This window comes from Nerophis lumbriciformis, linkage group LG02 (assembly GCF_033978685.3).
Source record: "Nerophis lumbriciformis linkage group LG02, RoL_Nlum_v2.1, whole genome shotgun sequence".
Taxonomy (NCBI): domain Eukaryota; kingdom Metazoa; phylum Chordata; class Actinopteri; order Syngnathiformes; family Syngnathidae; genus Nerophis; species Nerophis lumbriciformis.
Window position 1 is genome coordinate 56,625,001 of NC_084549.2, and position 16,522 is coordinate 56,641,522.

The 16,522-nt window shown below is 39.5% G+C and overlaps 1 protein-coding gene across 2 annotated transcripts in view; it reads left to right on the forward strand.

Moving 5' to 3' along the window:
- arid5b (AT-rich interaction domain 5B) overlaps nucleotides 1-16,522 on the forward strand; it is a 328,908-nt gene that overhangs the window by 225,249 nt on the left and 87,137 nt on the right. For both annotated transcript variants that reach the window (XM_061965194.2, XM_072916614.1), the window contains one exon: nucleotides 11,188-11,348. In XM_061965194.2, coding sequence (XP_061821178.2) covers nucleotides 11,188-11,348 — 161 coding nt within the window. The remainder of the gene's footprint in view (nucleotides 1-11,187; nucleotides 11,349-16,522) is intronic.

Consider the following 16,522-nt stretch of genomic DNA (forward strand, 5'->3'; position numbering starts at 1 on the left):
GTGCTGAATGTGGCTTGGCATTGTCTTGCTGAAATAAGCAGGGGCGTCCATAAAAAAGACGGCGCTGAGATGGCAGCATATGTGTTCCAAAACCTGTATGTACCTTTCAGCATTAATGTTGCCTTCACAGATGTGTAAGTTACCCATGCCTTGGGCACTAATGCACCCCCATACCATCACAGATGCTGGCTTTTCAACTTTGCGTCTAACAGTCTGGATGGTTCGCTTCCCCTTTGGTCCGGATGACACGATGTCGAATATTTCCGAAAACAATTTGAAATGTGGACTCATCAGACCACAGAACACTTTCCCACTTTGCATGAGTCCATTTTAGATGATCTCGGGCCCAGAGAAGTCGGCGGCGTTTCTGGATGTTGTTGATAAATGGCTTTCGCTTTGCATAGTAGAGCTTTAACTTGCACTTACAGATGTAGCGACAAACTGTATTTAGCGACAATGGTTTTCTGAAGTGTTCCTGAGCACATGTGGTGATATCCTTTAGAGATTGATGTCGGTTTTTGATACAGTGCCGTCTGAGGGATCGAAGGTCACGGTCATTCAATGTTGGTTTCCGGCCATGCCGCTTACGTGGAGTGATTTCTCCAGATTCTCTGAACCTTTTGATGATATTATGGACCGTAGATGTTGAAATCCCTAAATTTCTTGCAATTGCATTTGAGAAACGTTGTTCTTAAACTGTTTGATTATTTGCCCACGCAGTTGTGGACAAAGGGGTGTAGCTCGCCCCATCCTTTCTTGTGAAAGACTGAGCATTTTTTGGGAAGCTGTTTTTATACCCAATCATGGCACCCACCTGTTCCCTGCACACCTGTGGGATGTTCCAAATAAGTGTTTGACGAGCATTCCTCAACTTTATCAGTATTTATTGCCACCTTTCCCAACTTCTTTGTCACGTGTTGCTGGCATCAAATTCTGAAGTTAATGATTAAATGTTTATCAGTTTGAACATCAAATATGTTGTCTTTGTAGCATATTCAACTGAATATGGGTTGAAAATGATTTGCAAATCATTGTATTCCGTTTATATTTACATCTTAACACAATTCCCCAACTCATATAGAAACGGGGTTTGTATATATTATACACTACTGACACTAAAGTGTAAGAAAACATACTGAAAATTGGTACCGTTCAGTACCGGTATCTACTGTCATGTACAAATGGTTCAGTTTCGATTCAAATGTAAAAGGTACCCTTCCTAAAGTATAACTTTTGGGTCTTTAGTCGAATCAGCGCAAAATTGTGTACATACCTTTATGTTACTGATAAGCACGTAGGTGTAACATTTTAGTAAGATTCGTTGAAAACATCTTCAGACTTAGCAACCAGTTGGCCGCAAGTCATTGACTATTCGTCTAACACAACTTTGAGCACATCCGTGTTACACGTATGCCAGCATCTCTGTCTTTAATTGACATATTGCTATGTTATGCAGGAGGTGTAAAGGCGAAGAATTCCGATCCAAATTAAGATTGTTCAGCCTTGGCGTACTTCTACTACTTGAGTGTAATTTTAGCACGTCCCCCAAGGAGTCGATGTTTTGATTGCTGTGGGGGTTTTTTTTAAAGTGTTATGCAAGAAACACTTAATTGATTTCCATGAGTGAGAACCCCATAAAACTTAAGTGATTGCAATCCTGATATTTTTTCCAGCTTTGTTAAAAGGCTGCCTTTGGATTTTTATAGACATGGCGCATGAATGTTGAAGGCTGTTGGAGGGTTGGCTCCATTAGAATGCGGAGTGTGGTGCTGATAGAAAAAAACAAACTCCAAAGAGGTTGTGTTGTTTCTGCAAAAACTACCTAATGGATTTCCATGAAAAATGGTGGGGCGCTTGAGGCAATAGCCTGAAAAAGAAACCATTAAATTGCTACTGGAATCTAGATAAGCTGTTTTTATGTGTGTGAGAAGACTATTTTTCAACATTTGCCTGTTATTGACAAAACTCTGGCGTCTTCAAAAAGGTGTTGATTTGTTGTGTCGTTGCAGTTGAAGCCTGTGCCTTTTTCACGCAGAAGCAGGTGGTGTGTGTTTTCACACAGCATCCTAAATGTGGTCATTAGATGACATCAGCACCAGTGTGATGTAAGAAAATTGCCAGGTGGACTTTTCTGTTTGCGTGGACAAGGGGATGATATGTTGGCTTATCGCGTGAGGGTTCGAATACTTTGTTTGGGTATATCTATGTGGTGTTTGCGTGTTCTCCCGCTACTCCACCTTATAAAGTTCCTGTTGTACTTATCCAATATTTTCAACTTTCATCGCTGACTCCATACTGAAGGAACACCTGGTGGAAAGAGAATTTCCGTTAATTTCCTGTAAATAATTCTTTATTTCTAAATGCAAATGTTAACACGTATGCTCTCAGGTATGTTAGGTTCATTGGAGACTCTGACTGCGAGTGTGATTGCTTGTTTTGTCTATATATATATATACTAGAAGCAACGTCTTATGCAGTGGACATTTTTGTTTCATCTGAGATCACATGGACAAAGATAAGACCTTCTGGAGGAAAGTTCTGTGGTCAGATGAAACTGAGCTGTTTGGCCACAATACCCAGCAATATGTTTGGAGGAGAAAAGGTGGGGCCTTTAATCCCAGGAACACCATACCTACCGTCAAGCATGGTGGTGGTAGTATTATGCTCTGGGCCTGTTTTGCTGCCAATGCAACTGGTGCTTTACAGAGAGTAAATGGGACAATGAAAAAGGAGGATTGCCTCCAAATTCTTCAGGACAACCTAAAATCATCAGCCCGGAGGTTGGGTCTTGGGCGCAGTTGGGTGTTCCAACAGGACAATGACCCCAAACACAAGTCAAAAGTGGTAAAGGAATGGCTAAATCAGGCTAGAATTAAGGTTTTAGAATGGCCTTCCCAAAGTTCTGACTTAAACATGTGGACAATGCTGAAGAAACAAGTCCATGTCAGAAAACCAACAAAATTAGCTGAACTGCACCAATTTGGTCAAGAGGAGTGGTAAAAAATTCAACCAGAAGCTTGTGGATGTCTACCAAAAGCGCCTTATTGCAGTGAAACTTGCCAAGGGACATGTAACCAAATATTAACATTGCTGTATGTATACTTTTGACCCAGCAGATTTGGTCACATTTTCAGTAGACCCATAATTATTTCATAAACGAACCAAACTTCATGAATGTGTTTTTGTGACCAACAAGTATGTGCTCCAATCACTCTTATCACAAAAAAATAAGAGTTGTAGAAATTATTGGAAACTCAAGACAGCCATGACATTATGTTCTTTACAAGTGTATGTAAACTTTTGACCACGACTGTATACATACAGTACACCTTCTCATTTCAATGCGTTTTCTTTATTTTCATGCCTATTTACATTGTAGATTGTCACTGAAGGCATCAAAACTATGACACCTGTGAAGCTCATCGAGAGAATGCCAAAAGTGTGCAAAACAGTAATCAGGGTGGCTATTTCGAAGAAACGAGAATATAAAACATGTTTTCAGTTATTTCACCTTTTTGTGTTAAATACATAACTCCATGTGTTCATTCATAGTTTTGATGCCTTCAGTGACAATCTACAATGTAAATAGTCATGAAAATAAAGAAAACACATTGAATGAGAAGGTGTGTCCAAACTATAGGCCTGTACTGTATATATAAGACTACATATGTCAGAACTGTTATAGCCTGCTCGGTGAAAAATACATAACCGTCTCTAATTGGAGAGCAGGCATTCTTGATTGAACTGTTGTTGTTCCTTCCAAAATCAGTTCAGGAACTCTAGGTTCCTGTAGATGTGTGTGGTTTGTGTTTCCACCGCATGTCACAGTTCAGGGTAGTTTATACAAATCCGACTGAGGGCGTATGGAGGAGTCGTTTAGTATATTTCTACACTAGCTGCACATTAACACATTTAATCGGATTAAAAGCCTAACCGAAATACAAAAGGGTCATGTAAACGCGCCATTCAGAATATTCTGACCTGATCACACACGTTCGGATCAAAATTTCAGTCCAATCGAGACGGGTGGTTTATGCCATTAGTCATTCGGATTGGAGCGCATGAAAACACATTTTCCGGAATTCGAATTCGAATTATCCTTACTGCGCAAGTCTTTAATGTCAGATATACTTTGTTGGCGGAGGGAGACTAAGTTTAATAGTCTTGAAATGAAGCAATTGTTTTGCTGTTGGTTACCCCCATTCAAGATGTAGAGAAGTAGCGATATATACTTGTGGAGGTTGCCCTACAGAGGGTTCTTCGGACCAGCAAGCACCGACATGAGAGCCTGGTTCAGGTCCACAATACAGTTTTATTTTTTTTATATTCTCCTCCCGGCTGCTGCTTATACAGGGCGACAGGTGATTAGATAACAAAGCCCACCTGGGCCATCTACGCACCTTTCGCTGACTTCGGGGCCGGTCCTGGCACACCCCGTTCCGCTGCAGGCCCGCAGGCCACGCCCCCCCTCCACAATACTGTTGAGCTTGTTGCTTTAAAACGAGACTCGCAAAAACAAAAGTATGGTATGGAGTGTCATGTGTCGATGTACCAATAAGAGAAGGGATCCAGTTGTCGTCTTAACAAGCTGGTTTATTCACGACATGACGCTGTGGATACTTTCTGATTGTTTCAAACCACACCTTGCTTGTCCATTGCTTTGCTTGGGACTCATATTGAGCTAGCAAAACTAGAATAATGTTGGGAAAAAAAAAACACTTAAGTTACACAAAGTAGCAGTTGCAGTGTTGTTAACTGAATGAGCCCCAGAGATCGATCAGCCCGCTCACAATGAATGTGCTGCCGGGCACAAAATGGCTGCACTCCGAGACACACAATGGTTGGATGGAATGTTCATATACCATATTTTCATTCGGTCTGCGGTTCGTAAATCGAAAAGTTAGGACAATGAGGCGTTTGCAAATCGCGGTTCCACTCCATATCTTTTGTCAGACACATATTTCTGAAAAACAATGTAGTTATGCAATAAAAACGTCCACTAGAAAGGACATTGGTTCCCTGTAGGTGTCCTCTGATTAGCTGGGGACCAATCCGAGCTATTACAGGCTCCAGCGCACCCTTGACCCATAATGAGGACAAGCAGTAAAGAAGATGGATAAGAAAAGACCGGCTTGTTTTTTTGTTGTTTTTTATAAAGTGACTTATGAATGCATACAATTTAAATCTAAAATATTCGCCTCTATGAATCTTTGATGTACAAACCCCCTTTCCATATGAGTTGGGAAATTGTGTTGGATGTAAATATAAACGGAATACAATGATTTGCAAATAATTTTCAACCCATATTCAGTTGAATATGCTACAAAGACAACATATTTGATGTTCAAACTGATAAACATTTTTTTTTGCAAATAATCATTAACTTTAGAATTTGATGCCAGCAACACGTGACAAAGAAGTTGGGAAAGGTGGCAATAAATACTGATAAAGTTGAGGAATGCTCATCAAACACTTATTTGGAACATCCCACAGGTGAACAGGTGGGTGCCATGATTGGGTATAAAAGTAGATTCCATGAAATGCTCAGTCATTCACAAACAAGGATGGGGCGAGGGTCACCACTTTGTCAACAAATGCGTGAGCAAATTGTTGAACAGTTTAAGAAAAACCTTTCTCAACCAGCTATTGCAAGGAATTTAGGGATTTCACCATCTACGGTCCGTAATACAATCAAAGGGTTCAGAGAATCTGGAGAAATCACTGCACGTAAGCAGCTAAGCCCGTGACCTTCGATCCCTCAGGCTGTACTGCATCAACAAGCGACATCAGTGTGTAAAGGACATTACCACATGGGCTCAGGAACACTTCAGAAACCCACTGTCGGTAACTACAGCTGGTCGCTACATCTGTAAGTGCAAGTTAAAACTCTCCTATGCAAGGCGAAAACCGTTTATCAACAACACCCAGAAATGCCGTCGGCTTCGCTGGGCCTGAGCTCATCTAAGATGGACTGATACAAAGTGGAAAAGTGTTCTGTGGTCTGACGAGTCCACATTTCAAATTGTTTTTGGAAACTGTGGACGTCGTGTCCTCCAGACCAAAGAGGAAAAGAACCATCCGGATTGTTATAGGCGCAAAGTTGAAAAGCCAGCATCTGTGATGGTATGGGGGTGTATTAGTGCCCAAGACATGGGTAACTTACACATCTGTGAAGGCGCCATTAATGCTGAAAGGTACATACAGGTTTTGGAGCAACATATGTTGCCATCCAAGCAACATTACCATGAACGCCCCTGCTTATTTCAGCAAGACAATGCCAAGCCACGTGTTACATCAACGTGGCTTCATAGTAAGAGTGCGGGTACTAGAATGGCCTGCCTGTAGTCCAAACCTGTCTCCCATTGAAAATGTGTGGCGCATTATGAAGCCTAAAATACCACAACGGAGACCCCCGGACTGTTGAACAACTTAAGCTGTACATCAAGCAAGAATGGGAAAGAATTCCACCTGAGAAGCTTAAAAAAAGTGTCTCTTCAGTTCCCAAACATTTACTGAGTGTTGTTAAAAGGAAAGGCCATGGAACACAGTGGTGAACATGCCCTTTCCCAACTACTTTGGCACGTGTTGCAGCCATGAAATTCTAAGTTAATTATTATTTGCAAAAAATAAAATAAAGTTTATGAGTTTGAACATCAAATATCTTGTCTTTGTATTGCATTCAATTGAATATGGCTTGAAAAGGATTTGCAAATCATTGTATTCCGTTTATATTTACATCTAACACAATTTCCCAACTCATATGGAAACGGGGTTTGTAATTGCTTGTAGCTTCTTCTTTGTTTTTTTTACTGATACTGATGGCAAACGATCAGTAATTCATGTATCTGCGTCCTCATAATCATTCTAATGGTTTATGAAAGGTCTCAATTAGAAAACACACTCAGCAAGTCTTAAAGTAACGATTACCCTGGTGGGGTTTTTTCTGTTGCTTTTTTAATTGCCGCTGCCAAAGGGGAGATGACACATGCACCAAAAAAAATAAAAAAATAAAAAATCCTGGAATCTTCCCAGCGTTCCTCCTCTCTCCCGCGCGTGATCACTTTATTTACAAACCACCGTCGCCTCCTCTCATTCGCCGTCGGTATTTGACGTGACGCAAATAAATACTCGCCCCATCCAGTTTAGCTGCAGCGGGAATAAAGAAGTTTTTATCTCCTTTTTTTTTTTTTAAAAAAGCTTATCGTTGTTTGTGAGGCGCTCAGCCAAGACGTTACAAGACAAACGTGGGTTGGACTTGGCGGCCTGACATACTTGATCGTGTGTGTAATGTGAACTGAGCGCGCCTCTCAGGCAGGTTCATGTGTTTTTCATTAAGAGCGCCTCCAGGGAAGGCAGAAATAGAGAGATGATGATCAGTAAACTGAATTGCTGTCGTTTCTTTTTATCTTCCACGAGTTCAGGGATCTTCTCACACCTCTATCAGGTGTCTTGCCTTTAGAAGTCCCAAACGACAAAGTCCTTACTCGTCTCCAAACATCTTTCTTTTGGGTCGAGAAGCAACCCGAGGATGCTGTTTACTCGCACAGCGCAGCCGTTTTGGCAGTCCTCATTCCGCGCTAATCCACTTTTATGAATAATTAGCTACAGGCTAGCAGGCCTGTGAAATTCCCTTCGCTTGCTTGTAAACGTTGTCTCCCGTTCAACGTGATCAAAGAGCAAGTGTGCTTTTGTCTGCAAGCGCATTTACACTCTATAGCAGTGATTTTCAACCACTGTGCCGCGGCACACTAGTGTACCGTGAGATATTGTTTGGTGTGCCGTGGGACATAATGTAATTTCACCTAATTGGGTTATAAATAGAGATGTCCAATAATGGTTTTTTTGCTGATATCCGATATTCCGATATTGTCCTACTCTTGATTACCTATTCCGATATCAACCGATACCGATATATACAGTCGTGGAATTAACACATTATTGTGCCTAATTTTGTTGTGATGCCCCGCTGGATGCATTAAACAATGTAACAAGGTTTTCCAAAATAAATCAACTCAAGTTATGGAAAAAAATGCCAACATGGCACTGCCATATTTATTATTGAAGTCACAAAGTGCATTCTTTTTTTTTTAACATGCCTCAAAACAGCAGCTTGGAATTTGGGGCTTGTTTGGTGTGGATTCACAGTGTGGCGCATATTTCTAACAGTGTTAAAGTTATTTATACGGGCACCCTCAGTGTAACCTGTATCGCTGTTTGTCAAGTATGCATTGCATTCACGTGAGTGTGCGTACAGAAGCCGCACATATCTTGTGACTGGGCCGGCACGTTGTTAGAATGGATGAAAAGCGGACAGGTTGTAGAGGACGTTAAAGGCAGTGCCTTTAAGGCACGCCCTCAAGACTGTGGTTCGGGTGGACTACGAGATATAATGACTGATGAACAACTTCGTTCGATAATGAAGGTTGCCTCTGCTCAAAGCCTGAGCCCCGACATTAATGAACTAGCATCCTAGAAAAGATGCCAGGTATCTGGCTTGGGCACATCAGATTAGATCAGTGTGTTGCAAACTGAGCAGTTTAAAGTCCTGAATGGTTGGTTTATTCATTGTTATTTTATTTTCTAATTTATTAGCCTGTGGAAAAAGTTAATGTTGATATTTACCTCAGAAGGCTGCAAATAGAAAAGAGGCATTACATTTTTATTTTTATTTGTATTTGATATGCCATTGATATTTTTTAATTATTATTATTATTATTATTATTATTTGAAACTCGATTTTGCATGTCACTATAAAGTTATATAAGCCTTGCTTGTTCAATATTCAATGCAAAACTTGTTTGGGTCCCTATTAAAAGGTTAATTTGTTAAAATTTGTTTTAAATTATGGCCCACTCTGTATTTGAGTTTGACACCCCTGCTTTAAGGCATACGTCACTCCACCTTAGTTAAAAAGACGGAAGTCGGTGCGAACGCCTGCGTGTCCCCTGAAAACTAAAAGAAGAAGAAGAAGAAGAACGCCTATGTGCAGTTACTGCTGTCATGGCTGAAGCTCCAAAACAGCCAAAGAAACGAAAAGTTTTGCCTGAGGAGACAAAAACAAAAACACAGAGCTTACCCAGTCAGGAATAGTATCATACATTTCTTTATTAGTGTAGTATCTCTCTTGTTGCCATGGCCACCCCCAATTAACGACTTTTCCTACTTTCAGTAGGGGTGTAAATCTTGGGGCACCTAACAATTCGATCCAATTCCGATTCCTGGGGTGGCGATTTGATTCAGAATCGATTCTCGATTGAACACAATTCTCGTTACAAACCAATCTTCGCAATGTGTTATTTGGTATAATAATTATAAATAAAACTTTTTCAAAACAGGTTGCAGGTTTGAAAAACTCCTTCTGGTTGCATGGAGATGGCCTAAAAAACTATTTTAAAAATAGATTCTTATCAAAAAAAAATATATATATATATATATATATATATATATATATATATCCATCCATCCATCCCATCCATTTTCTACCGCTTGTCCCATTTTTTTTTTTATTAAATCGATTTTTGAAACTTTTGAATCGATTTAGAATCGGGATAAATAATAATAATTGCGATTCGTATGTGAAGAGATTTTTTGTGCACCCCTACTATATATATAGTGTTGTAATATTGCTGGACCAGCCTGGGCACCACTTTAAAGTTGCCTGCCTTTTTCTAAACAGTATTGTTTTTATGTTGTTGTTGTTTCAATTTGCAGAATATTCCCTGATAATCTAAACTGGGAAATTGTGTAATATAAATGGATTTTTTTTTTTTTATGTTCTTGAATATTTTACATTTTTTTATCAATCAATTGTTTTCATTTGGATAATATTTTTTTAAGTACAGCACAATGAACAATCACACTTATATTTAACAGTTCAGCATGTCCAGAAGGAGTAGGGATAAGTAAATGTTATCTGATCCCATCCTTGTCCCATGAAAGTGTCTGATATTGTTATCAGGCACTGTTCTTCTATCCAGGGAAAATACTTTAATCAAGGTTTTTTGTGTCAGAATAATAAAAACCCAATTTAAAGCCATTATGTGTAATAATTGTACTCTACCTTCAAATCAGTGCACTGGCTTATAATAAGGCAAATAGCAACTCTCTTGTTGCCATGGTGACCCCGGATCACTTACCTTAGTGGTCACTGAACACTTTTCATGTTACAAGTTGTGTATTTTTTGCCACACACATGTTTTTCCATCATCGGTTGCCATGGGGCATAATGTTTCCAGCAAACTGTAGAAGCTTCCGGAAACATTTCATTGCAATTTCCACTGTTCCATGACTGCTAGTGATCATTAATCTTATTTTATGACATATTTGACTTGGTTGTATTCCATAAAAGTGCTTTGATCGATATTGTGTGTGAAAATATTCCCTCCCAAATATAAAACATCTGATTTAAAGTCATTATGTGTAATTCTTGTACTTTCTAATTTCACCTCAAAGAAATAATAGGGGGGTGCAATGGCTTGTATTAAAGGCAATTTGTACAGAAAATTTAAAGGTAAAATAAAAAAAATAAAAATCATAATTCAAATTAAAAATATAAATTAAAATCATCATAAAAATTCTTTTAATTCAAATGAAAAGGTAAAAACCTTTCTTTAAAAAAAGCATATACCGTAGCTCATTTTTAAATATTGTTTTTTACCGTCTTGTTTTAATGCTATAATGTTTTTTTTCTCTGTGGCACTGAGATTTGTTATTCAAATGTAAAGTGAAATACAAATAAAATCTATTATTATTATAAAAATTTAATAATGTAGATCAGATACTTTCAGTTGTCATATTATCCTCATATATCATAATAAAGAAAACAACAACATTCTTGTTGCCATGGCGACATGTGCCTCCTTTCTACTTTTACAGAATTTCTGTAACATTGGCAATCCAGAGCATTACAGTTAGCATCGGAGTTACATTTGTAAAATGTAGATTTAGCACAGTTTATCACAGTTGCAGAAAAAAAAAATATGGTGATGCAATAATAATACACTGCTTCTGCCTTTCACGGCAGAAGACATGGTTGCAAAAACTAAGGCAAAGTAATGACTCGCGAGAAGCCAAAACAAAAAAATTATATTCCCACAAGACTGTAGGAGGCGCCCTGCAGCATTAAAAAAAAACAACCAATACACTTGGCTACTGCTGCTTTTAACACCGCACTTGTTCTGCCCTCAGCTCCTAACTTAAAGGGGAGGCCTCGGAAGAAGAAGCTGTCCTTCTCGCAACGGAGGGACTCTCAGGGTCAAGGGTCATCAGGGCCAAACCAGGGGTCGACAACAACAGCAGCGGCGGCGGCGGCGCAGGTCGCCATCAGCCTGGACAGCAAAAGTTCAAAGGTGGGTAAAAGTTGACTCAGATGTTGATGGAGAACAACAACATTGATAGATTTGTTTAAAAATTGATCATGTGTGAGCTTATTTGACAGAAAGAGTCTTTATTCCAGGGATCCCAGATCTCTATTTAGCGGAATTCCGATATTCTTCTAGCCCAGTGATTTTCAACTGTAGTGATACGCGGCTCCATCTAGTGGTACGCAAAAGAATCACTTAATAAAATATAGGGATGTTCAGATGCCAATACGGCAATACCTAGAGGTATAAGTATTGGAGAGTACGATATTTTTCGGACTATAAGTCGCACTTAAAATCCTTTTGTTTTCTCAAAACCCGACAGTGCGCCTTATATATATATATGGAATAATTTTGGTTGTGCTTACCGACCTCGAAGCTATATCATTTGGTACACGGTGAAATGATAAGTGTGAGCAGTAGATGGCCGTCACACATAAGAGATACGTGTAGACTGCAATATGATGGCAGTCACACATAAGAGATGCGTGTAGACTGCAATATGACTCAAGTAAACAACACCAACATTTTTATATGTTCCATTGAAAATATAGAACATTACGCTCTAAAATCTATCAAAATGTCTTAGTACGACTTTGGTAAGCTATGAAGCCGCACCGCTTGATGGATTGTACTGTGCTTCAACATACGAGTATTATTATGGTGTGTGTATATAAGGTCAGACATATTATCTGGCATTTTGTTTCGCAATATTATGCAAAAGCAAATTTTCTTACCTTCTGGTACCTGCTGATCTGTATTTGGGATCTGCATAAGTCCTGGAAATTTGCGCGTGGCCGCAATTGTAGTCCGTGCTAATGCCATAGTCGATAATCTTCTTATTTTTCTTTATCTTCTTGTTATGGGACATTCATCCTCCGCTGTTGCCATTTCTAATATAAAGTAGTGTAAAGTTCTTACTTATATCTGTCAGTAAACTCGCCATGAAATCGCTAAAACATACCGGTGTAGTGAGTTTACATTATTCACCCAAGGAACTTTAGTTATTAGAGTGTTCCGGTCGGACGGTTTTTGACGGGACACATTTCGTTATTGCACTAGTGAGCCATGGATGAGGAGATGCTGCTCCGTTATTGATTTAAGTAAAGTCTGAATGTCATTAAGACAGTTAGCTCCATCTTTTTGACACTTCTTCCACTCCCATCCTTGCACGCTACACCGCTACAACAAAGATGACGGAGAAAAGACGCTGTCGACGGTGAGCCACGTAAATAAGACCGCCCACAAAACGGCGCATCCTGAAGCGACTGTCAGAAAGTGACTTGAAGATGATCTGTAAAACATCATCTATGCAACATTTTGACCAAAGAACCACCATTACATGTTATGTAGACCACAAGGAAGTGTTTTCCATTTAGAAAAAAATAATAATAATATGACCCCTTTAATGCGCCCTTTGTATGAAAATAGACCTGACTAGACCCACTCATTGGCAGTGCGCCTTATAATTGGTGCGCCCTATGGTCCGGAAAATACGGTACTTATAACTAAATCTGCGATACCATACTAATATGTATTTTGTAAGGAACCTCGGGTGTACGACCTAAATAAAGCGCAGACGAACCAATAAGTCCGTTAGCATGCTAACGTTGCTACACGGAAATTACTTCTTCTTCGCCTCTTTTCCCCGGAAATGGTAGACCAATGCGGCAATGGAGGACTGCGTTACCAAAGCAAACTCGAGCAGCCAACAAGTCGCAGGGCAACATGCAAACTTTGCAATATCTGTGTTTTGAGGGAAGGAACACTTGTACGACGTTAAAGATACAAGCAACTTTTATTGCTTGTATGAAGTCACTGCGGCTAAAGCTAACGAGGCGGGACAAAAAACAACAAACACTGACAAATTAATTCTAGTGGAAATAAAAAAAATTCGCGAGAATCCCAATCTGGAGTCGGCATTTGCGGTAAACTAATCCAATTCATAGTATGGGTGATCATCCGCTCTCAGTGGTGGAGAATGTGGAATTTTGCTGCTTGTCAGGTCGAAACAACCATTCCCAATCTGTATAAGACTGTTAGCCAACTCATATCCACAAAATTACAAAGCACGGACTCTGACTGCTTCACGACAAGATACTTGGTGCAGCGATGTTGCATCTTTATCAGTGATTATCTTTAAAAGCATATTAGGCCTGCCAGCGGGCTATTGCTTGGATTCACATAACGCCACGTACGGCTCATTGAATACGCGTGGTGGTCAAGCCAGCGTCTGTTCTCAATGGCTACAAGGCGTCATTTAGCCTTTCCTCGAAGAAAAATGCCTATGCGTGGCGAAGTTGGTAGAGTGGCCGTGCCAGCAATCGGAGGGTTGCTGGTTACTGGGGTTCAATCCCCACCTTCTACCATCCTAGTCACGTCTGTTGTGTCCTTGGGCAAGACACTTCACCCCTTGCTCCTGATGGCTGCTGGTTAGCGCCTTGCATGGCAGCTCCCGCCATCAGTGTGTGAATGTGTGTGTGAATGGGTGAATGTGGAAATACTGTCAAAGCGCTTTGAGTACCTTGAAGGTAGAAAAGCGCTATACAAGTATAACCCATTTATCATTTATTTATCTATGTTTGCATTGTTTTCGTTCAAATCGCGAAAACGCTAATTGTTTCTTCAGAGTTCCTTAAGAGGTAATCAAGAAGGGCGAAAGAGTGCAAGATTTTATGAAACGACGACAAGAAAAAGTAGCACACACTCCAGTCCAAGTGTGCAGAGTTGAATAATGCACAAGTTTGCAATGATCACTTTGTTAAAGGCTCGTTTGATATACTTTTAACTAGAGATGTCCGATAAATGCTTTAAAATGTAATATCGGAAAATATCGGTATCGTTTTTTTTATTATCGGTATTGTTGTTTTTTTATTAAATCAACGTAAAAAACACAAGATACACTTCCAATTAGTGCACCAACCCAAAAAACCTCCCTCCCCCATTTACACTCATTCACACAAAAGGGTTGTTTCTTTCTGTTATTAATATTCTGGTTCCTACATTATATATCAATATATAGCAGTCTGCAAGGGATACAGTCCGTAAGCACACATGATTGTGCGTGCTGCTGGTCCACTAATAGTGCTAACCTTTAACAGTTAATTTTACTAATTTTCATTAATTACTAGTTTCTATGTAACTGTTTTTATATTGTTTTACTTTCTTTTTTTATTCAAGAAAATGTTTTTAATTTATTTATCTTATTTTATTTTATTAATTTTTTTAAAAAGGACCTTATCTTCACCATACCTGGTTGTCCAAATTAGGCATAATAATGTGTTAATTCCACGACTGTATATATCGGTATCGGTTGATATCAGTATCGGTAATTAAGAGTTGGACAACATCGGAATATCGGATATCGGCAAAAAAGCCATTATCGGACATCCCTACTTTTAACGTTTATTTCCCTTTTAAGTATTATCTTGATATTATTTGTATTTCTTAAACACATTTTTGCTACTATTGTTTTGAAAAGCCCAACTCGGCAAGTCTAAATAAATAAAATCATATGTGAGCAAAACCTAAGTTTTTAACAAAGGCAGCAATCATAAATGAAGCTTTATTTTGGTAAAGACAGGGGGAAAACTTGCTACTCGTAAAAGGTGCATGCAACAACAACAAACATGGCTGTAGATGCGAAGTAAAATCATGAAATGCACCCTTACCCGAGCAAAAACGATGCAGTCTTGATACTAATTTTCTTGACCCAGCCACACATAAATAAGTTGTAGACCTCCATGCTTTTCCGAGTTTTCATCTTTTTTGTCGTGTAGAGTCTGGAGCACAATAGTTGATATGTGGTAAAGCGACCGACGTATAATCCTTGTTATCACTGGACAAATCTTTTTCTTAACCCTTGTGTAATGTTCATATTGTTGTTACTCAGCCAGCGTTTGTGGGTCTGATGGACCCGTTGCTTTTAATGCCTCACAATCAAACACTTTTATGTTTAAATACTGATCAGATGTTTATTGGGAAAAGGTAAACATCTGTTCAGTATTTTAACATATAAGTGTTTGATTGTGAGGCGTTAAAAGGCAAACAACAATATGAACGTTGCACGGAAAATTTCTCTGCCAGTTTCTGCATCCCACAGGGATTCTTCTTTTGTGTCAAGGTTACAATATTGCTTGTCAACACTGTCTGCTCTCATTTTCTCGCACATTTGACCCTCTGATGTTCTGTGTACCTACATTCTGTCCTCCTCCTGTCTAGGCCTGCTGTGTGTGTGTGTGTGGGTGTGTGTGTGTGTGGGTGTGTGTGTGTGTGTGTGTGTGTGTGCGCGGTACACAGAACATCAATTTCCACACTTCTATTAGCTCCGGTCCAGTGGACCCGGACATCTTATATGTAATAGAAATGTTTAGGGGGGGTGTATGGTGTGTGGTCATTAAATATGTATTCTGATATATGTTCTTCACAGAAAATGAGCCAAAGTCAGTGAGTCTCAGTTTGAAAAATTCATTAATTGTATCATTTTTCTTTTAATAAAAAAATGAAAGCGGGTCCCACAGACCCGAACACCACACAAGGGTATGGATCCCTATAAAGTATAGGGATCTATTCAATTGCATAGTTTGATTTTTTACTCGTATTTGCTTTTTTGCAGGAAGATTTTTAAGCCTCTTTTGTAGTCAGAGAGTTTGCGCGCTGCTTGCTGAAAAACACAGCTTGACCACCACTGGTGAAGTCACGTGTCGGAATACAAGAAATGGCATCTCTTAGATCAGTGGTTCTTAACCTTGTTGGAGGTACCGAACCCCACCAGTTTCATATGCGCATTCACTGAACCCTCCTTTAGTTAAAAATAAAACTTTTTTTTTTTTCAAATCCAAGACAAAGTTCTATGTTTTTTTTACTGGTGCACAAAATGAACCGTGCATGAACATCACCTTGTTCAAAGAACAAAACCTACACAGTCCATGAACTCACAACAAATGACACACCTGCAAATCAGATGGAAAACTAGAGGGAACATTGTTTGGGGGGTATCTATAATACGCCGATAGGGAGAAGTTTTTATTACACGATGAGTCGGGTGTGGCTTTACGGCAGAGGCTCCACCGAACCCCTGCGGCCGACTCACCGAACCCCTAGGGTTCGATCGAACCCAGGTAAAAGAACCACTGTCTTAGATAAAAAAAACATTGGGAAGT